Here is a 24,094-nt window from a genome sequence, read left to right as displayed (position 1 = left end):
GTTGGATGACCTCAGGGCCATCCGGGAATGCGAGAGTTTCCTCGACAGGACCTATTGTGAGGCTGTCACGCCAAGGGTCCAGGTCGAGCGAAGGTGGGAGACTGTTTCCGGGGGGAGTGGACGTGGACTACAGGAGACCCCAGTGGCTGTGCCTATTGCAAATAGGTATACCCTCTTGGGAACTGTCGGGGCAGAAGACGTTTCCAGTCCGAGTGGCGGACCTGTTGGCAAGGATAAACGACAGGGGAGACCGAAGTCTGGAAGAGCCGTAGTGGTCGGTGACTCCATAGTCCGAGGGACGGACAGAAGATTCTGTGGCAGCAGGAGGGACTTGAGGATGGTCTGTTGCCTCCCTGGTGCCAGGGTTCAACACATCACAGACCGGCTTCAGAAAATCCTAGCGAGGGAAGGCGATCAACCTGAAGTCGTTGTGCACGTGGGCACGAATGACGTCGGGCGGAAGAGGAAGGAGGTGCTACAGCGGGAGTTTAGAGAGTTGGGAAAAACGCTGAGAAGTAGGACGTCGAAGGTAGTTATCTCTGGACTGCTACCGGTACCTCGTGCTGGTGAGGCCAGGAACAGAGAGATAGAGGGTATGAATTTATGGCTGAGGGACTGGTGCAGAGAGCAGGGATTTAGATTTCTGGACCACTGGGATCTCTTCTGGGCTAGGGGTGACTTGTACAAAAGGGACGGGTTGCATCTTAACAGCAGGGGGACAAACATTCTGGCAGGCAGGTTTGCTAGTGTGACACCTGTGGCTTTAAACTAAGTAGTGGGGGGGAGGGGTTAACAAATTGTGAATATGAAGATGAGGTAAAAGGGAATACAGGAGATATTGCAAAAGACTCTCGGAAGAATGGGAACAGAAGTTCTAGAGCGGAAAAGAAATTAAGGGCAGGGCCAATTGTGAACGATGTGAGAGGGGAGGTAAATACAGAAGTTAAAGTGTTGTACTTAAATGCGCGTAGTATAAAAAATAAAGTGGATGAGCTTGAGGCTCAGTTAGTCATGGGCAAGTATGATGTTGTAGGGATCACTGAGACATGGCTACAAGAGGACCAGGGCTGGGAACTGAATATTCAGGGGTACACAACGTATAGAAAAGACAGACAGGTGGGCAGAGGGGGTGGGGTTGCTCTGATGGTAAGGAATGATATTCATTCCCTTGCAAGGGGTGACATAGAATCAGGAGATGTTGAATCAGTATGGATAGAAATGAGAAATTGTAAGGGTAAAAAGACCCTAATGGGAGTTATCTATAGGCCCCCAAACAGTAGCCTCGACTTAGGGTGCAAGTTAAATCAGGAGATAAAATTGGCGTGTCAAAAATGTAATGCTACGGTGGTTATGGGAGATTTCAACATGCAGGTAGACTGGGAAAATCAGGTTGGAAATGGACCCCAGGAAAGAGAGTTTGTAGAGTGCCTTCGAGATGGATTCTTAGAACAGCTTGTACTGGAGCCTACCAGGGAGAAGGCAATTCTGGATTTAGTGTTGTGTAATGATCCTGATCTGATAAGGGGACTAGAGGTAAAAGAGCCATTAGGAGGCAGTGATCACAACATGATAAGTTTTACTCTGCAAATGGAAAGGCAGAAGGGAAAATCGGAAGTGTCGGTATTACAGTATAGCAAAGGGGATTACAGAGGCATGAGGCGGGAGCTGGCCAAAATTGATTGGAAGGAGGCCCTAGCAGGGAAGACGGTAGAACAGCAATGGCAGGTATTCCTGGGAATAATGCAGAGGTTGCAGGATCAATTTATTCCAAAGAGGTGGAAAGACTCTAAGGGGAGTAAGAGACACCTGTGGCTGACAAGGGAAGTCAGGGACAGCATAAAAATTAAGGAGAGGAAGTATAACATAGCAAAGAAGAGTGGGAAGACAGAGGATTGGGACTCTTTTAAAGAGCAACAAAAGTTAACTAAAAAGGCAATACGAGGAGAAAAGATGAGGTACGAGGGTAAACTAGCCAATAATATAAAGGAGGATAGCAAAAGTTTTTTTAGGTACGTGAAGAGGAAAAAAATAGTCAAGGCAAATGTGGGTCCCTTGAAGACAGAAGCAGGGGAATTTATTATGGGGAACAAAGAAATGGCAGACGAGTTAAACCGTTACTTTGGATCTGTCTTCACTGAGGAAGATACACACAATCTCCCAAATGTTCTAGGGGCTGGAGAACCTAGGGTGATGGAGGAACTGAAGGAAATCCACATTAGGCAGGAAATGGTTTTGGGTAGACTGATGGGACTGAAGGCTGATAAATCCCCAGGGCCTGATGGTCTGCATCCCAGAGTACTTAAGGAGGTGGCTCTAGAAATAGTGGAAGCATTGGAGATCATTTTTCAATGTTCTATAGATTCAGGATCAGTTCCTGTGGATTGGAGAATAGCAAATGTTATCCCACTTTTTAAGAAAGGAGGGAGAGAGAAAACGGGTAATTATAGACCAGTTAGTCTGACATCAGTGGTGGGGAAAATGCTGGAGTCAATTATAAAAGACGAAATTGCTGAGCATTTGGATAGCAGTAACGGGATCGTTCCGAGTCAGCATGGATTTACGAAGGGGAAATCATGCTTGACAAATCTACTGGAATTTTTTGAGGATGTAACTAGGAAAATTGACAAGGGAGAGTCAGTGGATGTGGTGTACCTCGACTTTCAGAAAGCCTTCGACAAGGTCCCACATAGGAGATTAGTGGGCAAAATTAGGGCACATGGTATTGGGGGTAGGGTACTGACATGGATAGAAAATTGGTTAACAGACAGAAAGCAAAGAGTGGGGATAAATGGGTCCCTTTCGGAATGGCAGGCAGTGACCAGTGGGGTACCGCAAGGTTCGGTGCTGGGACCCCAGCTATTTACGATATACATTAATGACTTAGACGAAGGGATTAAAAGTACCATTAGCAAATTTGCAGATGATACTAAGTTGGGGGGTAGTGTGAATTGTGAGGAAGATGCAATAAGGCTGCAGGGTGACCTGGACAGGTTGTGTGAGTGGGCGGATACATGGCAGATGCAGTTTAATGTAGATAAGTGTGAGGTTATTCACTTTGGAAGTAAGAATAGAAAGGCAGATTATTATCTGAATGGTGTCAAGTTAGGAGGAGGGGGAGTTCAACGAGATCTGGGTGTCCTAGTGCATCAGTCAATGAAAGGAAGCATGCAGGTTCAGCAGGCAGTGAAGAAAGCCAATGGAATGTTGGCCTTCGTAACAAGAGGAGTTGAGTATAGGAGCAAAGAGGTCCTTCTACAGTTGTACCGGGCCCTGGTGAGACCGCACCTGGAGTACTGTGTGCAGTTTTGGTCTCCAAATTTGAGGAAGGATATTCTTGCTATGGAGGGCGTGCAGCGTAGGTTCACTAGATTAATTCCCGGAATGGCGGGACTGTCGTATGTTGAAAGGCTGGAGCGATTGGGCTTGTATACACTGGAATTTAGAAGGATGAGGGGGGATCTTATTGAAACATATAAGATAATTAGGGGATTGGACACATTAGAGGCAGATAACATGTTCCCAATGTTGGGGGAGTCCAGAACAAGGGGCCACAGTTTGAGAATAAGGGGTAGGCCATTTAGAACGGAGATGAGGAAGAACTTTTTCAGTCAGAGGGTGGTGAAGGTGTGGAATTCTCTGCCTCAGAAGGCAGTGGAGGCCAGTTCGTTGGATGCTTTCAAGAGAGAGCTGGATAGAGCTCTTAAGGATAGCGGAGTGAGGGGGTATGGGGAGAAGGCAGGAACGGGGTACTGATTGATAGTGATCAGCCATGATCGCATTGAATGGCGGTGCTGGCTCGAAGGGCTGAATGGCCTACTCCTGCACCTATTGTCTATTGTCTATTGTCTATTGACATTCCAACTACAAAATGTAATACCTTTACCCCCTGTTTTCATAGTAGTATCTTGCATCTTAACCGATAAATAGTCTATAATAAAGCAAATGGCTTGGCACCCGAACTACAACATTTTTCTTGAATGAAGGGTGGATGATCTTTTGTACTACGTAGAATGTCTCCCGGAAATATCTTCCAAAGGTATATAAATTCTGAAAAATGACATAATAATAAAAATTGAATCTAAAAAAAATAATCAATATATAAAAGGTTAAAAGAGTGCAGGAAAAAAAAAGAAACAACTAAAACTACAACTACAATTAGTGCAGTTAGTGATAGCCACCCTAAGGTGACAAAAAATCTAAGGACTTCCGTGGGATGTAAAAAAAATAATAATACTAGCTCCGTTTTTTAACGAAGTTGTTGGGTTTTAAAAAAAATAAAAGAGAGTTAAACAGGGCAGGCCCGAAACTAATTAGTCTATAATAAACCGATTTTTCTGTCTAAGGTACATTAATTAAGTGTTCGAAGTAAAGTTTACATAAATCAAATATTACTTGTACTTCTTATTAGTAATGATTAATAATAATATATGTTTTTTGATTAATAGTAATCAGTTACGGTTAATATTCGTATAGTATATACACTAAGCTTAAATCTTTAGGTTTTAGTATCTTAAAGTCCAATCAGTTGTCTGCCAATTAATAAAGCCGTGAAGTCATATTCAACCCATCAGCGACCTTTCGATCTCCCGAGCGAATTCCAGTGCTTTATTGTGGTCAGTAAAAAAGGATTCTATTTGATTGTAGGTAACTCGGAGTTTTGCTGGTTACAGCATACCAAATCTGAGCGATGGGATCTTCCTAAGAATAGATCTTGACTCATTGAACAATGCTCTTTTCTTGACCACCTCAGCAGGGTAATCTCTGAAGATGCGAATCTCATCACCTTGAAATGATAAAGTTCTGTTGCTAGCAATTCTCGACAGCATATCTTCTAAAACGTGAGGATGATGCACCTTCAGTATCAAATGCTTTGGAGGGGCGTTAGCACCTGGACGTGCTCTCAGTGCTCTGTGGGCTCGGTCCAGCACGGGCTTTGAATCCATTTTCAAAACTTCTTGTAACAGCTCAGCAGTAAAGTCACGAAGGTTTTTAGCTTTCTCTTTACCTTCTTTAACTCCAAGAATTCTTAAATTTTGTCGTTTAGAATGACCCTCTAGGTCAGTACATTTTTCAGTTAATTTCATTAATAAATCAGATAAACGCTGAGTCTCCGTCAATACTGCTTTTGTTGTTTCAGCACTCGTCTCGGCTAAGGCTTCCAACTCACATATAGCCTCATCATGTTGTTGTATTGACGCAGTGATGTGGTTCACCTTACCGGAAAAATCGGAGTCCAACTTTTGTAGCTTGGAGGTTACTTCCTCCATGTGTTCATTCATGATTTCACATATTTCAGCCTTTGATGAAGCCAACTGATCCTTAATAATAGTTAGTATTTCCCCCTTCATTCCTTTAAGCGATACTAATTCAGCTTTCATCTCTTAGAGTTCAACCGTCATATTCGTTACTTGAGACTTCATACCTGAAAGCTCCTCACCAACAACGCTACGAAATTCTTCCAAACCAATTTTTTTGGCTGTGGATTCCGGGTTCGTTTGGAAGTTTCTTCCTGAGTCAACGCTGAAGTTTGGGCTGCAGCAGAGGCTTCCATCTGTCCTGGTTCTTCTACTTCCAACAGTCTTGTTCTAACCGTTCCTTTTTTAACAGTTTTTAACGGGGGGGTGCGACTTGTCGACATTTACTATTAAAAGTCGCGATCTGATGACGTCACCCACCCTTTGTTGAGAATTGCCGGTAAGTTGCAACGGGCCCGTCCCGTTCCTCTCTCCTTAAATCGAAATGTTCACGGAGCTAGTTGGTGTGCGACTTACTCAGTCCATAGCGCCACCGGAAGTCGTGACAGTTCATCTCCATGTAGCATTTGGTCTCATACACCTTAACCATTAAATCACCTTTCTCCTTTACATCTTTGGTGCTAATAGATGAAGTTTCATTGTAATTGGTGTCATATTTTTAAAGTCATTCACAATTTAAATTTTAAATCTATCTCCGAGGGAGGGAGGGGGAGGGGGAGGAGGGAAGATAAAGGGGGTTGAGGGGGATGGAGTGGGGGGGAGGAGAGGGTGCTGCACCAATGCAGGAGAGGTTTGGGCCCAATGGGTCAATTTGGTCTTGTAATTAAATAAACCTCTCCCAAGCCACCGATGCCCCAGAGAAAACAATTCGAGTCTGTTGAACCTTTTCTTCAAGACAATACCCCCTAATTCAGGCAGCGTTCTGTAAACACTCCCTTCGAAGCCTCCACGTTCTTGTAACGGGAAGAGAAGAAATAATAATAATAATAATAATGCATTTTATTTATATAGCGCTTTTCATATACTCAAAGACGCTTTACAGAGATTTAGAGAACATAGGGAAATGAATAAATAGATAAATAAGTAAATAAGTAAACGAACAGAGAAAAGAGACAGAAGGTGAGGTGACCTTCAGTGGTTGAAGGCAGTACTGAACAGGTGAGACTTCAGCGATGTTTTGAATGTGGTGAGTGTGGAGGAGTCTCTAACGGTTTGGGGTAGTGAGTTCCATAGGGTGGGAGCAGCGATGGAGAAAGCCCTGTCCCCCCAGGATCTGAGTTTGGTCCGGATGTGGGGGGATAGGAGATTGGCAGCAGCAGAGCGGAGGGTGCAGGTGGGAGTGTGCCTGTGGAGGAGGTCGGTCAGGTAGGATGGGGCCAGGTTATGGAGGGCTTTGTAGGTTATGAGGAGGATTTTGTACTGGATTCTCTGGGGGATGGGGAGCCAGTGGAGTTTGTAAAGGACGGGGGTGATATGGTCACGGATCGGGGTGTGGGTGAGTAGACGGGCAACGGAGTTTTGAATGTATTGAAGTTTACTGATGATTTTTGAGGGTGCGCCATAGAGGAGGCTGTTGCAGTAGTCCAGACGGGAGGTGATGAAGGCGTGGATGAGGGTTTCTGCAGCTGTGGAGGAGAGGGATGGACGGAGACGGGCAATGTTTTTGAGGTGGAAGAAGGCTGTCTTTGTGATGTGTTTGATGTGTTTGTCGAAGGAGAGGGTTTGATCAAAGATGATTCCAAGATTCCGGATGTGAGGGGAGGTGGATACTGGGAGACCATCAATGTTGAGGATGAAGTTTTGGGTGGATTTGGTGAGCGTTTTTGGACCAATGATGATGATTTCAGATTTGTTGCAATTGAGTTTGAGGAAATTTGATTGAAGCCAAGATTTTATTTCAGTGATGCAGTTTGTCAGTGTAGAGTGTGTGGTGGGGGAGATTGACTTGGTGGAGATGAGGAGCTGGATATCATCGGCGAAGCAGTGGAAGTTGAGACCATGACGGCGGATTAATTGACCAAGGGGGAACAGGTAGAGGATGAAGAGGAGGGGGCCAAGGACTGAGCCTTGGGGGACACCTTGGGGGAGGGGAGCGGTGGGGGATTTACAGTTGTTAATGGAGATGATACATGAAATACATGCAATACTGAAACAGTGTGAATCTGTGGAATTCTCTGCCACGGAAGAGAATCTGCCAATTCACTGGGTGTACTCAAGAGAAAGTTGAGATACGATAAAACTTTATTCATCCTCGGAGGGATATTGGTCTGCAAACCGTCGCAACACACAACAATGTTCACGAAAACGTGAAATTAAAAATGAGAAAAAAAAGAAAAACACAAGCGGCTGTTGGCTGGCTGCCGTGTGCACAGCGCCTTAACTGGAACGAACAAACTAACGCAGGCTTATCCCCAGGGCAGAGGATTGTATAACTAGAGTGCCCCACACCAGGCCCCTCTTTGTTCTCCCACTGTCCCTCACGGCGGTCCTCTGTCAAAGAGAACACCTACAAGTCCTTGGTCAGGCCCAAATTGGAGTATTATGGAGCTGTACGGGATCCTTTCCACAACAACAACAAGATCACCCTGGAGGAAGGACAAGGCCGAGCAGTTCGCATTGTATGTAATGACAAGCGCAAATCAAGTGTGAATAATATGCTGACTTCTCTCGGATGGAATACCCGAGAGCTCCGCAGAATCAGCCTAAGACTTATTGCAATTTACAAGGAGATTCACAAAATCACGCCATCAAATCTTCCGCAGAGCACCAACTGCCATGAAACAAGACAAATACAGGTCCCTACATCATCAACTCGCTGAATATCAATAAACTTTGCTACCGATATTCCCTTTACCCAAGATCGATCAGGGATTGGAATATGTTGCCACCCAACACATGTGCTGCTCCCGATGTTAAGTCATTTAAAAAGGAGATTGAGCAACTAGATCTCCTCAACTTGGTCAAAAAGGCCCACTTTAAAATTTAATCACTACTCTACTCACTCCGACCTGAGCGAGATAAACACTTATGAGGTGTTTGCGCAGTAATCAACCAGAACCAGAACCCAGGCCGGGTCATCCATTGTTCTTCGCGGTAGTCCCCCCCCAGGCCGGGTCATCCATTGTCTTCCCGTCTTCCCCTCCCCCCTTTAGGCCCCACCGCTGCCGAGGCTCCTTCGGCCCATTCAGGCTTTGCCGCTCGGCTCCTCCGCAGTCCGCTGTGGGGCAAGTCGAGCCTGTCTTTCTGCAACGTCGCTCTGGGACTTTGATTCGGCCACATTTGGAGTATCATGTGCAGTTCTGGTCGCTTCCCTTACAGGAAGAACATGGACATTTGGAAAGGGTGCAGAAGAGGTTTGGCAGAATGATGCCTGGATTAGGGGATATTCGCCATTGGGAGAGGTTGGACAGACTTGAATAGTTTTCTCTGGAATGCCCGAGGTTGCAGGGAAATCTGATAGCCTCGCCGCTTGCTGCATATCACGTGCACCGCCTTGATTGTTATTTTTGCGATTGCTCAATGTTTCCGAGAAATTACACTGAAACTGAAAGTGCTTCTTGGAATCAATCACAGTCTCAAGAAAAGAACCCACGGTAGGCTTGAACAAGTCGCCACGTCTTAGGGCGTATCCTAAATACGGGTGCTGTCTGTCCGGAGTTTGTACGTTCTCCCCGGGACCTGCGTGGGGATTTCTCCAAGATCTTCGGTTTGTAGGTCAATTGGCTTGGCAAAATTGTACATTGTCCTTACTGTAACTCGGATAGTGTAAGTGTGCCGTGATCTTTGGTCGCTGGACTTGTAGTTAACTCTGGGATTTGCCCAAGGCGTCTCGGCACATGAGAGCTCCCAGCGCGGGGCTTGTCGTCAGTCCGGCGAGGTTGAAAGTCCGACTTCAGCGCTGACAGTACAAGAGGAGGCTCCCAGAGAGACCATTCGTCCCATCGTCATCGCTGCAACCCCGCTACAGTTGCTGACGGACGTCTCCTCGACCGGTGAGTGAAACAGATTAATGTCCCAGTGAAACACAAGAAACTAAGAACGCGGGAACATTGAGCAAAAATACAACGCTGGAGGTTCTCATACGGAAAAGGAGGCGATGTCCATTGCCCTCCAGAGATGCGACCTGTGGCGCTGAGTAACCCCAGTATTTTTGTTTCTGATCACAATTGAGTGTAAAGTATAGTCGGAGATAGACACAAAATGCTGGCGTAACTCGGGGACAAACAACATCTCTGGAGAGGAGGAATGGGTGACGTTTAGGGTCGAGACCCTTCTTCACACTAGGTCAGGGTAGACGGACGGCACCTATTTTCTATGTTTTGCTACTCCTGCACCTATTTGCTATGTTTCTATGTCTCGGTATCTTCAAATATCATTGATGTGATTCTCTGTACCTTTTCTATCTTCTCTTTCAGCTGTTCTAATTGTTCACTCTTCCCTGCAACAAATATCACATTAACTGTGGATTGCCCTGCTGCATATCCTGTTCCCTTTATCTCTACTAGTCTTGTTAATCCCTTCTCCAATAACTGCTCCCTTAACGAAAATGCATTAATTCCTTTGCAAGTGCAGAGCACTATTCTGAATGGCCAACCCTTTAAGGTTAAGCGTCGCCTGAAAGTGACGATAAAGGAAAACAAAGATTACTTTTTCTTCATTCGGGGTTACCACTAACCTATGACCATTTACAACCGTAATATCATCACGTCGGGGCAGTACAGCGGTAGAGTTGTTGCTTTACAGAGCTTTCAGCGCCAGAAACCCGGGTTTGATCCCGACTACGGGTGCTGTCAGCACGGAGTTGGTACGTTCTCCCGTGACCACGTTGGTTTTCTCTGAAATCTTCGGCTTCCGCTCATATTCTAAAGACGTAGAGGTTTGTCGGTTAATTGGGTTTGTTTCAATGTAAATTGTCCCGAGTGTTTGTTGGATAGTGTTAATATGCTGAGATCACTGGTCGGTGCGGACTCAGTGAGCCGAAAGGTCTGTTTCTGCGCTGTATCTCCAAACCGAACTAATTGGGTTGAGTTCTCCTGACTCTCCTCCCCCCCCCTCCCCCTCCCCCCTCAAATCTTTGCACATCCCCAATCTTTTCCACTCGTCAGTTCAATTTCATGTTTCATGTATTTTGTGTTTTATGACTCTTGGTAGATCAATTTCCCTCTTGGGATAAATAAAGCTCTATCGTATCGTACTAACTCCCGCATGTACCTCCAAACTATTTTGGTTCATTTGCAAACCCCTACTTCTTCGGTAATCAATGTACAAATGCAAGAGTGTATTCAAATTTGGGAGTCCCACAAACACTGTCAGTACATCAAAGCAAGCTTACCCAAAAGAGCTGAAAGTGCAAAGGCAGTAATCCATAACTCTTGAGCAATATCTTTAACACCGTCGGGAATATATTCTTGTTCCCAAAAGCAACGTTTAAAATAATTCCCCTGTTGTTCCAATCTATATTCCAATCTATAGTCCATAAAGTGGTAAAACATTAAAGTGTCCGGCACCTCCTTAGCTGATGACCTGAACTCTTTTTACGCACGTTCGAGATTGGCAACATCAACCCTAGCTCGCCGTCTAAAAGCAACACCGACAGGGCGCTGGCTAGCGAGGCTGGAGAGGGATCCACCGCCGGGGATGTGCACACATTCTCGGTGTCTGAGCACGACGTGAGGAGGGCTCTGAAGCATGTGAACACGAGGAAAGCTGGAGGCCCAGATGGTATAGCTGGGCGAGTACTGAAGTCTTGTGATACTCAGCATGCTCCAGTGCTCACCACAATATTTAACCTCTCCTTGGCCAAGTCCGTGGTCCCTGCATGCTTCAAAAGATCCATTATTGTACCGGTGACAAAGAATACCTCTCCAGCTTGTCTGAATGACTACCAACCAGTGGTCCTCACCTTGGTTGTCATGAAATGCTTCAAGAGACTAATCAAGAACCACATCTGTGCCCTCCTTCCTCGCAACATGGACCCACTGCAGTTCGCATACCGTCCGAACAGATCCACGGATGATGCGGTCTCCCAGGTTCTGCACACCGCTCTCTCTCATCTGGACAGCCAGAAGGCGGGCTATGTGAGGATGCTGTTCATTGACTTTAGTTCAGCCTTCAATACTATAGTCCCCACCAGACTTGCTGAGAAGCTGCTGGAACTGGGGCTTAACACTCCTCTGTGTGCCTGGGTCCTGGTCTTTCTCACCACCAGGCCCCAAATGGTCAGGATGGGGGAACACACATCTAGCCCCCCCACCCTGAACACAGGATCCCCCCAGGGCTGCGTCCTTAGCTCCCTACTGTACTCCATGTACACACATGACTGTGTGGCCAGGTTCAGCTCCAACTCAATCATCAAGTTTGCTGATGACACTGTGGTGGTGGGCCGGATCTCCGACAACGATGAGAAGGCCTACCGGGAGGAGATGGCTGATCTGGCACTCTGGTGTCAGGACAACAGCCTCCTCTTGAATGTCAAAAAAACTAAGGAGCTGATTGTGGACTTTAGAAGGGCTTAACATCCAAGGACGTACACGCCACTGGAAATAAATGGGTCTACTGTGGATAGGGTAAGCAGCTTGAAATACCTGGGAGTCCACATCAAAGAGGATCTGACATGGACAACACACATTGCCGCACTGGTGGGTAAGGCAAGGCAGCGCCTTTACCACCTCAGACAGCTGAGGAAATTCAGAGTGTCAAGTCAAGTCAAGTTTATTTGTCACATACACATACACGATGTGCAGTGAAATGCACATTCTCTGAGGATCCTTCAATGCAGGAGGAGATAAGACTTTTTTTGCCTTCCATCACAGTGAGGAGGTGCCTGGAGGAGTCACTGTGATGGTTGTTTACGTTAAACTTATGTAATTGTGTGCTTTGTGCTCTTTACTGTCATGACTGTACGTCAGCGACATTTCATTCAAATTTATTTTGAATGACAATAAATGTTTCAATTCAATTCAATTCGTATGTTGGCCTCTCCATCATGTAAGACCTTAGGTCAAAAATATTGCAAACAACTCATCTTCTTTGTAATTTGCATAATTTACTACTTCAAATTTCCCCCTCTTGGTAGACACAAAATACTGGAGTAACTGCTGGACAGGCAGCATCTCTGGATAGAAGCAATGGGGATGCCAAATATCACCCACTCCTTCTATCCAGAGATGCTGTTTGTTCAGCTGTTACTCCAGCATTTTTTGTCTATCTTCAGTTTTAACTAGCATCTGCAGTTCCTTCCGACACCTTCCCCCTCTTGGTACTTGGCCACGTCTAAGTAAGCCATATAAATAACTAATCTAATATATATCTGGAACTCAGCTTGTTATATTTTATTCCGCTTTCAGGTCACTGGTGTTTCCTGAGTGTCCGCTCCCAGTTCAACAATGAGCGAGATCTTGCAACTGTCCACTCTGGGCCGTCCTTTCCAATTGGGAATGCTGTACGACTGCCGATCGGACACTCTGATCCCAGGTACTGGAATGTCATCACACAAATCAGTATGGTCAATGCGGTGTCATACGTTCAGGTTGCCAATCTTACCATGGTGACTTTGACTCTGAGTTTCAGTGCAGTTTCCCGATGGGATAAGGATGGTTTGCAAATTAAGTTGCTGAACCCTGGTAAGGCTGATTAACAATATCATTGGCAGATGTGGCATTTTGGGAAGTCAAACTAGGACTGGACCTCAGAGCGAAAAGTAGCGCCATGAGGAACATGGTAGAGCAGATGGATCCAGCAGTACAGGTACATATTTCCTTCAAAGTAGCATTACACATAGATAAGGGGGCAAAGGATGCTGTTGGTACATTGGATTTCACCAGTCAGGTTACTGAAAATAGAACATTGGACACAAAATGTTAGAGTAATTCAGCAGGTCAGCCAACATCTATAGAGAAAAGGAGTAGGTGCTCATTTTCTCCGGAGATGCTGTCTGACCCGCTGAGTTACTCACAACTTTGTTTGTGTCTATCTTCTGTTTAAACCAGCATCCGCAGTTCCTTCAGACACATAGAATATTGGCTGTTATGTTGCAATTGTACAAAACATTCATGAGGCCACATTTGGAGTACTCTGAAGGAGAACTGGTCACTCTGTTCGAGGAAGCATGTCATTGAGCTGGAAAGAAGCAGAGATTTACGAGATGTTGCTAGAACCTGAAGGCTTTGGCTATTGGACAGGCTAGGACTTTATTCCTTGGAGCGCAGGACACAGAAGGGTGGTCATACAGATGTGTTTAAAATCATCAGGGGAATAGATAAATTGGACGCACAGAGACATTCCCCCAGGGTAGGGAAATCAAGAACCAGAGGACCTTGGTTTAAGGTAGAGGAGCCCGATTTAATTCGAAGCTATGGGACAATGTTTACACCCGGAGGGTGATGGGTATATGGAATGTGCTGCCAGAGGAGGTATTTGAGGCAGGTACTCTTACAGCATTTTAAACACACTTGGGCAAGTCCATGGATAGGAAAGGTTTTGAGGGAGATAGACACAAAATGCTGGAGTTACTCAGCGGGACAGGCGGCATCTCTAGAGAGAAGCCATTCCTTCTCTCCAGAGATGCTGCCTGTCCCGCTGAGTTACTCCAGCATTTTGTGTTTATCTTTGATTTAAACCAGCATCTGCAGTTCTTTCCTTCACAAGGTTATGAGAAAATGGGCTACCTTAGATAGGGCATGTTGGTCAATATGGACAATTTTGCTCTATGATTATTAGACAGCATCTGGTAAAAAGTACACTGGGATCACCTACTTGCAAGTTACTCCACAACTGGTTAGTGGGAGTCAATCAGGGCCAAAGTGTTCCCATGGCAGGTAAAGGTAAGGACAGCAATTCAAAAGTACCCCAGTTATTATGGCGTAATGGAGGTTGGATATAAGAAAGCATATGATAGGAATGGAAAAGCATTACACATAGATAGGGGGGCAAAGAATCTGTTGGTACATTGGATTTCAGCAGTCAGATTACTGAGAATAGAACATTGGACACAAAGTGTTAGACCAGCTTAGATAGTGAGGGAGGATTTCCCTCTGGAGTGTCCAAAGTGTCGTGGGGGGACAAACTTTAAAAAGTAATTGGGAGAGCAAAGTGAGAGGAGATGGTATAATGTGTGTAGGGAGGGTGTCTAGGTTAAGGAAAATCACAAGCAGATTAGGTTATATTAAGGGCGGGAGGGTAACCAGACAACCAATAAGGCACAGAGGGCTGTGAACCATTGCAGCAGGGTCTTGATTAGTTGGCCAGGCGGGCTGAGAATTTGATACAGAAAAATATGAGGTGTTGCATTTTGGAAAGTCTAACATGGATAGGACCGACACAGTGAATGGTTGGACTCTGGGGAGTGTTGTAGAGTAGAGTGGTCTGGGAGTGAAGGTGCATGGTTCCTTGAAGGTGGAGTTGCAGGTAGTCAAAAAGGCTTTTGGCACATTGGCCTTCAGCAGTCAGAGGATTGAGGATAGAAGTTGGGAGGTCATGTTGCAGTTATATGAGATGTTGGTGAGATCACATTTAGAGTATTGTGTTCAGTTCTGGGCACCATGTTATAGGAAATATGTTGTCAAGCTGGAAAATGTACAAAGAAGATTTACAGGGATTTTGCCAGAACTCAAAGGTCTGAGTTATAGGGAGAGGTAGAGTAGGCTGGGATTCCATTACTTGGAGGGCAGGAGGGTTGACCTTATAGAAGTGTATAAAATCATGAGAGGAATCGATCGGGTAGATGCACAGGGTATCTTGCCCAGAGTAGGTGAATTGAGGATCAGGGGACAAAGGTTTAAGGTGAAAGGGAAAAGATTCAATAGGAATCTGAGGGATAACTTTTTCACACAAAGGTTGGTGGGTGTGTGGAATGTGCTGCCAGAGGAGGTAGTTGAGGCAGGGACTATTGCAATATTTAGTAAAGTTTGAGAGGAACATGGATAGTATTGGGTTGGCAGGAATATGGCCAAACACAGGTTGATCGGACTAGTGTAGCTGAGACATGTTGGCCAGTGTGGGGAAATTGGGCCAAAGGGCCTGTTTCCAAGCTGTATGAATATATGACTATGACTCCAATCTGTTCATGGAGTTAGAAAAGTCGGGGGTTCTGAAATTAATTGCTCTTATCCGTATTTAACAAAGAGAAGCACATGGCAGAGAAGTCAATTATTCTGATAGTAACATTCTAGGACTTTATTATGAGAAAGGATGTCTCACTGTGCACAAAAGTGGATAATAATGGCCAGTTGGTGTATCTGAGAGGCAGTGGGAGATCAGGGAGGAGGCAATTTGGTCCCAGACTGTGGTCACAGGTAAGGTGCCATCCTCCGTATACCAGCCAGCATCTGCAAGAGAGAAGCCGTTAATGTTCCAGGTCAGAGATTACTCATCAGATCTGCGACAGGGCGAAAACAATCTAGATGCAGAAAAGACATGGCATGGTGACATAGCCATAGAGCTACTGCCTTACAGCACCAGCGACCCGGGTTCCATCCTGTCTACGGGTGCTGTCTGTACGGGGTATGTACGTTCTCCCGTGACCTGCGTAGGGTTTCTCCGAGATCTTCAGTTTCCTTTTGCACTCCAAAGACGTAGAGGTTTGTAGGATAATTGGCTTGGTGTAATGTGAATATTGTACCGGGTGTGTGCAGTTTGGTCGTGTTAATATGCGGGGATCGCTGGTCAATGCAGATTCGCTGTTTGTGTGTTGTCTCTCTAAACTAATCTAAAGGTTTGAGAGGGATTGAAATGACAAAGAGAATATCTCTGATAGAGTCATAGTCATAATGTGGAAACAGGCTCTTCGGTCCAACTTGCCCACACCGGCCAACATGACCCAGCTACACTAGTCCCACTTGCCTGCGTTTGTTCCATATCCCTTCAAACTTGTTCTATCCGTGTAACTGTCTAACTGTTTCTTAAATGTTGGGGTAGCCCCAGCCTCGTCTACCCCCTCTGGCTGCTTGTTCCATATACCCACCACTCTTTGTGTGAAAAAGTTACCCCTTAGTTTCCTATGAAATCTTTTCCCCCTCACCTTGAACCTATGGTCCTCTGGTCCTTGATTCCCCCACTCCAGGCAAGAGATTCTGTGCATCTGATAGGGTTGGGACAAAGAATGTATGTGGGATGTACTAGAGGACAGAGGATCTAGGGGGATAGAGGAACTGAAAGAAATTTGCATTAGGCGAGAAATATTATTGGGGGGACTGATGGGACTGAAGGTTGATAAATCCCCAGGACCTGATGGTCTGCATCCCAGGGTACTCAGGGAGGTGGCTCGAGAAATAGTGGACGCATTGGTGATTATTTTCCAATGTTCAATAGATTCAGGATCAGTTCCTGTGGATTGGAGGATAGCTAATGTTATCCCACTTTTCAAGAAAGGAGCAAGAGAGAAAACGGGGAATTACAGACCTGTTAGCCTAACATCAGTGGTGGGTAAGATGCTGGAGTCAATTATTAAAGAGGTAATAACGGTGCCTTTGGATAGCAATAAAAGGACATGCCAAGTCAACGTGGATTTATGAAAGGGAAATTATGCTTGACTAATCTTCTGGAATTTTGTGAGGATATGACGTAAAATGGATGAAGGGGAGCCAGTGGATGTCATGTATCTAGACTTTCAGAAAGCCTTTGATAAGGTCCCACATGGGAGTCTGGTGATCAAAATTAGAGCACATGGTATTGTGGGTAGAGTGTTGACATGGATAGAGAATTGGTTGGCAGACAGGAAGCAAAGAGTAGGAGTAAACAGGTCCTTTTCAGAATAGCAGGCAGTGGCGAGCGGAGTGCCGCAAGGCTCGGTGTTGGGGCCGCAACTATTTACCATGTATATTAATGATTTGGATGAAGGAATTAGAAGTAACACCAGCAAGTTTGCAGACGACACAAAGCTGGGTGGCAGTGTGAACTCCGAAGAGGATGTTAGGAGGTTGCAGAGTGACCTGGACCGGTTGAGTGAGTGGGCAGATGCATGGCAGATGCAGTATAATATAGATAAATGTGAGGTTATCCACTTTGGCAGCAAAAACAAGGAGGCTCGTTATTGTCTCAATGGAGTCAGGTTTTGTCAGGGGGAAGTGCAGCGAGACCTGGGTATCCTTGTACACCAGTCACTGAATGTTGGCGTGCAGGTACAGCAGGCAGTGAAGAAAGCTAATGGCATGTTGGCCTTCATAACAAGAGGATTTCAGTATAGGAGTAAAGAGGTTCTTCTGCAGTTGTATAGGGTCCTGGTAAGACCCATCTGGAGTATTGTGTACAGTTTTGGTCTCCTAATTTGAGGTAGGACATCCTTGTTCTTGAGGCAGTGCATCGTAGGTTCACGAGATTGATCCCTGGGTTGGCGGGACTGTCATATGAGGAAAGATTGAAAAGACTGGGCTTGTATTCACTGGAGTTTATAACGATGAGAGGGGATCTTATAGAGACATATGAAATTATAAAAGGACTGGACAAGCTAGATGCAGGAAAAATGCTCCCAATGTTGGGGGAGTCCAGAACCAGGGGCCACAGTCTTAGAATAAAGGGGAGGCCATTTAAAACTGAGGTGAGAAGGAACTTTTTCACCCAGACAGTTGTGAATTTGCGGAATTCTCTGCCTTAGAGGGCGGTGGAGGCCAAATCAGTGGATGAATTTAAGAGAGAGTTAGATAGAGCTTTGGGGGCTAGTAGAATCAAGGGATATGGGGAGAAGTTGCGCACAGGTCACTGATTGTGGATGATGAGCCATCATCACAATGAATGGCGGTGCTGGCTTGAAAGGCCAAATGGCCTCTTCCTGCACCTATTTTCTATGTTTCTATGTTACTAACCACAAAACACAGAGAATGAATCTACTGAATAAACATTGTTTTCTTTGATTAATTTCTACTGGTTGATCCAATTTTACAGTTTTGATCGCTGTTTTATTCTATAGGTGTCACCTTGTGGGACTTACAGACACTGCAGAGCAACCTTGATCGTCGTGATCAGCGCAGCACCGAGTTTCACTTGATTGCATCAGACTCCATGGAGAAGAAAGCTGCTGCCCTCAATGTGTCAGGGTCACTGAAGGCGAGTCTCCTGGGTGGGTTAGTGGAGGTGAAAGGGTCGGCAAAATATCTCAGTGACACAAAGGAATCTAAGCAACAAGCACGAGTTACCCTTCAGTACAAAACAACAACCAGGTTTGAGCAACTGACGATGAATCACTTAGGGAGACAGAATATTACCTACCCGGGTGTGTTTGATGAGGGCTCAGCCACCCATGTCATTACAGCAGTGCTCTATGGGGCCCAGGCCTTCTTTGTGTTTGACCAAATGGCTTCATCAGCAGAGAACACACAGGATATTCAGGGTAACATGGAGGCAATGATTAAACATCTCCCTCTGATTGCGATTCAGGGCGAAGCCTCCGTAAAAATGACAAAAGAACAAAAGTCTCATTCTGAGAAATTTAGCTGCACCTTTTATGGGGATTTCTCACTGAAGAACAACCCCACCACCTTCAAAGATGCCATCAATATCTACGCAACCCTCCCAACCCTCCTCGGCCAAGGTGGAGAGCATTCAGTGCCCATCACAGTCTGGCTCTATCCGCTCAATAAACTCGACTCAAAAGCTGCCCAGCTGGTGAGGGGGATCAGCGTGGGACTGGTCAATAGCTGTCAGAGTGTCCTGGAACAGCTCAGTGAGGCCGTGATGAGGTGCAATGACCTGATGAAAGAAAGTGTTGCCAATCAGTTTCCTGAGATCGGGAATAGGATACTGCACTTTCGAGAAATGTGTCTGGAGTACACACTAGTTTTCCAGGGGAATTTGGCGAGGGTTCTGCCATCCATTCGGGGCGGCGGGGAGGAGGAAGGATTACTGGTGAATATACTGAAGAACAGGGAACAGTCACCATTCAAACACCAGGCACTGACCACGTGGCTGGATGACATGGAACGAGAGATGAAGGTAGTGAGACGTTACCTCAGCGTATTTAAAGATGTACCAATTGTGAAATCAATGGGCGAGTTGGATGACAAGTTGATGGATCTAGCAACAGATTATGTTGTCTGCTTCACATTTACAACATTACATCGGGAGGACTTCTACCTGTCAGAGGCAAACAACCACCTCCGATCTCTCACAACTCAGAACATGCAGGTACCCAATCCTGCTGACGGATCCTGTGCAACAGGACACAGCGAACAATGGTTTAACTCACGGTCTGTCTCGCAGAAAATGAACGAGCTATTCCGATCATTCCTGGATTTTGCCACAGCCAATAGAGCTGATGAGAAAGTAAAATTCCTTGTTAGTTCTGTGCAGAATGACAGCAAAGTGGGAGCATCCATTTACCTTTACGAGAGAGGGTTTCTGGAGAACCAGTGCTTTGAACCCCCACCACAGCCAGAGATACCAACGGTTAGTGGTACAACTCATGACAGTGTGACGCTGCAGTTACAGCCACCAAGATGTGGTGCCGGTGAGATTGTGGGCTACAAGGTAAAATACCAAGTTAGCCAGCAGGAGGAATGGACAATTCTGGACACACCTGATCAATGCCACTCCTTCACAATACCTGGGTTACAGCCACACCAGGAGTATCACATCCGATGCAGAGCAGTGACCAAGGTGGGGGTCAGCAAGGCTAGTGAGAGCTACAAGAGCTTCACCCGGCCGGCAAACCCACCTGGTAATCCGGTCTTCCAGGATTGTTCACCCAATCCAACACTGCACTGGGACAGACCAAGTCAGATTGGAGCTGATGTTAATATAATTCGGTACAGCATTGAATATAGAGAAGAACCGTTAGTTAATTTCAACAAGAAAGGTGGATCATGGGAGGAAGTTAAGACAACAGGCACACAATGCCACTATCGTTTAGAGGGACTGAAACCCACGACTGTCTACCGAGTCCGATTGTCTGCTGAGTGCGGAAAGACAGGATCTAGTGCAGCAAGTGAGGAGGTTCTATTAAAAATAGAAACCACATCAGTCAGAATAGCCCAGAAACTTTTCAAAGACACTCAATTAATATCCGAAGGAAACCCTTCCATTTACAAGCTCAAACTACAGAAGGAGGTAGCTGATAAATCCAAACAGCTTATGAAATACTCCTTTGGAAACCCCACCACAAAACACACAATGAAGACAATTATGGTTCTGGGATCAACTGGGTCAGGAAAGACAACCCTCATCAATGGGATGATCAATTATATCTTGGGCGTGGAATGGGGAGACAACTTCAGATACACGTTAATACAGGAACAGACAGGAAAGTCCCAGGCTGAGAGTCAGACATCCTCCATCACTGCCTACCAGCTCCATCATCAGGTAGGATTTAACATCGATTACTCTCTGACCATCATTGACACACCAGAATTCGGAGACACCAGGGGCATCGGGTGGGATCAACAGATCACTGAGCAAATCCTAGAGTTCTTCACTTCCCCACAGGGTGTTGATCAGATCGACGCCGTGTGCTTTGTTGCTCAAGCCGCCCTGCCTCGCCTGACTCACACACAGAAATATGCCTTTGATTCAATTCTTTCTATTTTTGGCAAAGATATTGCAGAGAACATTCAGATCCTGGTGACGTTCGCAGACGGACAGCTTCCCCCCGTTCTGGATGCCCTGAAATTAGCTGAGGTACCGTGTCCCAAAGACAAAACGGGTCTGCCAGTACACTTCAAGTTTAACAATTCAGCCATTTTTGCCCAACGTCCAACCTCTGGAAACTGTGGCACCGAGTGCAGATCCAATGACAGCGGAGTAGGGGGAGAGAACGATGATAACTTTGATACAATGTTTTGGAAGATGGGAGTAAACAGTATGAAGACATTCTTCACAGCTCTGAACACAATGGAAACCAGAAGTTTGAGTTTAACGAGAGAGGTTCTGAAGGAACGTAAGCTGTTAGAAGTTGCAGTGGTGGGATTGCAGAAGCAGATCCGAGGTGTTCTGGGTATTTGGGAAATAATTGACCTGCACTTGGGTAGGTGTAAGAACACAGTTGTTCTGGCGCTGATTGAACAATTATCGGGCAGTATTAGACGTCTTGAAGAAATAGCTCTGAGACCAAACCCATTATCAACCCCAGCTTACATTGACCTCATGATTCAGTCTGAGAAAGAAGAGGCGAAGCCTGGGTTCATCGAGCGAATTGAGACACTGAGGGAAGTAAAGGAACGGGCAGAGTTAATACTACTGATACTACTTCCACTCAGCCTATAAACAATCCATTTTTCTAATTCCCCCTCCTTCTCCTGCTTCACCTTCCCACAGCCTCTCACACCACCACTTGCTTCCTCAATGCTGCCCCACCCTCACCCGCTAGCTGCCACCCCCCGGTCCGTGGCTTGTCACTACCAGGTGCTAACTGGAGTGGATTTTCATCTAGGTACAACGTCAATACTTCAGGAGAGCCTGAAGAATCTATTCACAACCCTTCCCGTTCCAAGTCCCCGCGCGGAAAGCTCACCTAAATCACAGCGCCCATTTCTTCACGAGACAGGCTATCCCCAGTACCAGTTCGTAACCATCTTCCCCAACTCCCACTCTGTCCGTGAGGTCAGACGGCACATTTCCCACTCAGTGCCAGAGGAGGGGAAGCTTTCTGCCAGCTCTGTTTCTTTCCCTGGTCAACGCCAGAGTCCGAGTCACGGGCTGGTGGGGGGTAAAGTAGTCACAGACAGTGTCAGTGAAACTGTTCAACCCCTCTAGCCTCAGGACAAGGTACAGAGTGCGCATCGTCCACAGCAGGACTCAATCTCTATCGCCACCGAGACAGTGAAACACATACTCAGGAACTCCTCCAGCTCACAGACACACATTCCCAGGGCCGTTGAGAAGTGGGGCTCATCAAGAATGTGAGAAAGACCATTAAAGTGGAGCACCTCACCAGAGAACTCCTTCCTTCACTCTCCATGTGTTGATTCTCAGGGATCAGCACCTTCCATGTCCTGGGCACCGTCACCAGATGGACGGAGGACGTTCTCCTGAGGTTGACTAGCCTCAGGGCAAAGCCAACCAGATGCCTCCAACTGCACTCAAAACCATCTACAAGAGTGTCCTTAAGGCACTAGGCATCAGTATAGAGCTGGGATGTACCTACTCAGCATGGCCGTCATCGGAATGTGATTCAGAACAGATTCCATTCTAGTGTTTACAGGGAGCTGGGGAACTGGTTAAAGGCAAATATTTGTTGGGCGAGCTGGACTGCCTTCCACAGAAACGACGGACTGAATGGCCTTCTCCCGTGCTATGGCTACCCCGGATTGCACCAGACCCGTTCTTGAGTTTTGAGTCCTACTTCACCTTGATGTGAGCTTCCTGTTCCATGTTTATTGTATTACCGAAGTCTTGTTCTACCTCCGGGACCGGGGATAAAAGCATCGGTGAAATTCGGGTAACGAATGAGGATGGGGAAGGAAATCTGAACCCCCTTGCGAGCAGACTCGGAGTCCCTCTTACACTCAGGGACAGGGTACGAGCTTATTTCCCCTGCTGCCTGACGCGCATCCTCCCCAACGATTCACCAGCAACCGAGGCAGAGTTTCTGGGTCCCAGCTGGTAACGGGACTGAGTCATCACATCGACTCCTTCCTGCCCTGCTGTGGCACATGCCTCGCCTCCAAGTCCTGCTTATCGGAATGGAGATCCTCCTGGTCCCGATTGCACTCCATACATTTTGCAAGTCCTGGCCTTGTTTGTCCTCCCAAGTCATATCAGCTTACTCATATCGGCAATGACTCCCACCTGCCTTCCCTGTGTCCATCTTACCAAACGGACAGTATATCAAGTAGTCTAAGACTAGACTGCTCATGACTGACATCAATTTTCATGTCACCTTAAAACTTACTAATCAGACTTCTGCATTGAGATAAAAATCGTTCTTAATTTCAACAGTCAGATCCAATCAGATCTCTGGCACAACATTGGTCACAGTCATCTGATCATAAATCCTCCATATTACGCTCTGAATCCTATTACCAAGCCCACTATGGATTCAATTCCTTCTAGATCCCATGAGCTCGAACCTCCGTGACAAGTTTCCCTTATATGCCCCATCAAAGGCTACAACACCCTCAATGTCCTCATCAATACATTTTATTGCCTCTTCAAACAAATAATCAGATTGATCAAATAGGATCTCTTCCTAACAAAGTTCTTCTGTCTGTGCAAGTGCACATCAACACCGCTCCACAGCTTTTCTTCTCTTTCATGACTGATAGTAGATTTTGAGCCGTGATTACTTGGTTTATCCCCACTGCCCTCCTTTAATAAAGAGACCACATTTCTGCTCTCTCGCCTTCTTGCACTCTACTCAGGGACAAGAGCAGGAATCCTTGCAAGACTCAAAGCAATCTCATCTCTTTGCTATCAAGCAGCCTTGGGTATATCCATCTTAACTCCCTCCAAGTTATCTAATATTTCCTTCTTAACGATAACATGTTTTAAGGTTCACCGACTGCAATGTCGTTCCCTTCCGTGAATGCAGAGAAGTATTCATTTCAGATTTCATCTGCATCCTATGGTTCCAGAAATAGATTGGTCTCCAATGGGTCCTATCCATGAGCTGGCTACATATAAAATGATTTGTGTCATCCTTATTCATGATCCTTTGTTCCCCCATTTGCTTTATAAGCATTTTGTTTTGCTTATTACGTCCAATACTTAATTTTTATTCTATATTTTCCCTTTTCTTCATTCCTTGACAACTTTTTTTCTTTCAAAAGCAATAGGATAAATGTGTTTTCCAAAAGCAATAAGATAAATGATTACTTTTTCGTAACAAAAGTGCCGGGGTAATTCAGCTGTTCGGCCAGCATCTCCAGAAGACGTGGGTAGATGAAGGGTGGCTCCCTTCATCAAAGTAATGTAGC

The 24,094-nt window shown here is 45.9% G+C and overlaps 1 protein-coding gene across 1 annotated transcript; it reads left to right on the top strand.

Moving 5' to 3' along the window:
- The first annotated feature begins 9,152 nt into the window (after positions 1-9,152).
- Positions 9,153-22,785, top strand: LOC144590060 (uncharacterized). The gene is made up of 4 exons (XM_078394924.1): positions 9,153-9,247; positions 12,602-12,728; positions 18,157-21,389; positions 22,570-22,785. Exons 2-4 carry the CDS (start codon positions 12,641-12,643, stop codon positions 22,783-22,785), a joined length of 3,537 nt encoding a protein of 1,178 aa, XP_078251050.1. The 5' UTR covers positions 9,153-9,247; positions 12,602-12,640.
- The last annotated feature ends 1,309 nt before the right edge of the window (positions 22,786-24,094 follow it).

Source organism: Rhinoraja longicauda, unplaced genomic scaffold, assembly GCF_053455715.1.
Source record: "Rhinoraja longicauda isolate Sanriku21f unplaced genomic scaffold, sRhiLon1.1 Scf000113, whole genome shotgun sequence".
Lineage (NCBI taxonomy): Eukaryota > Metazoa > Chordata > Chondrichthyes > Rajiformes > Arhynchobatidae > Rhinoraja > Rhinoraja longicauda.
Note: the sequence above shows the minus strand (reverse complement) of the source record. Positions and strands in the feature narration are given on the sequence as shown.

Coding starts and splice junctions, on each gene's coding strand:
- LOC144590060 (XM_078394924.1), top strand. CDS start 12,641: ATGAGCGAGATCTTGCAACTGTCCACTCTGGGCCGTCCTTTCCAATTG. Junction 12,729..18,156: donor ATCGGACACTCTGATCCCAG/GTACTGGAATGT, acceptor TTTATTCTATAG/GTGTCACCTTGTGGGACTTA. Junction 21,390..22,569: donor GAATTGAGACACTGAGGGAA/GTAAAGGAACGG, acceptor GTATTACCGAAG/TCTTGTTCTACCTCCGGGAC.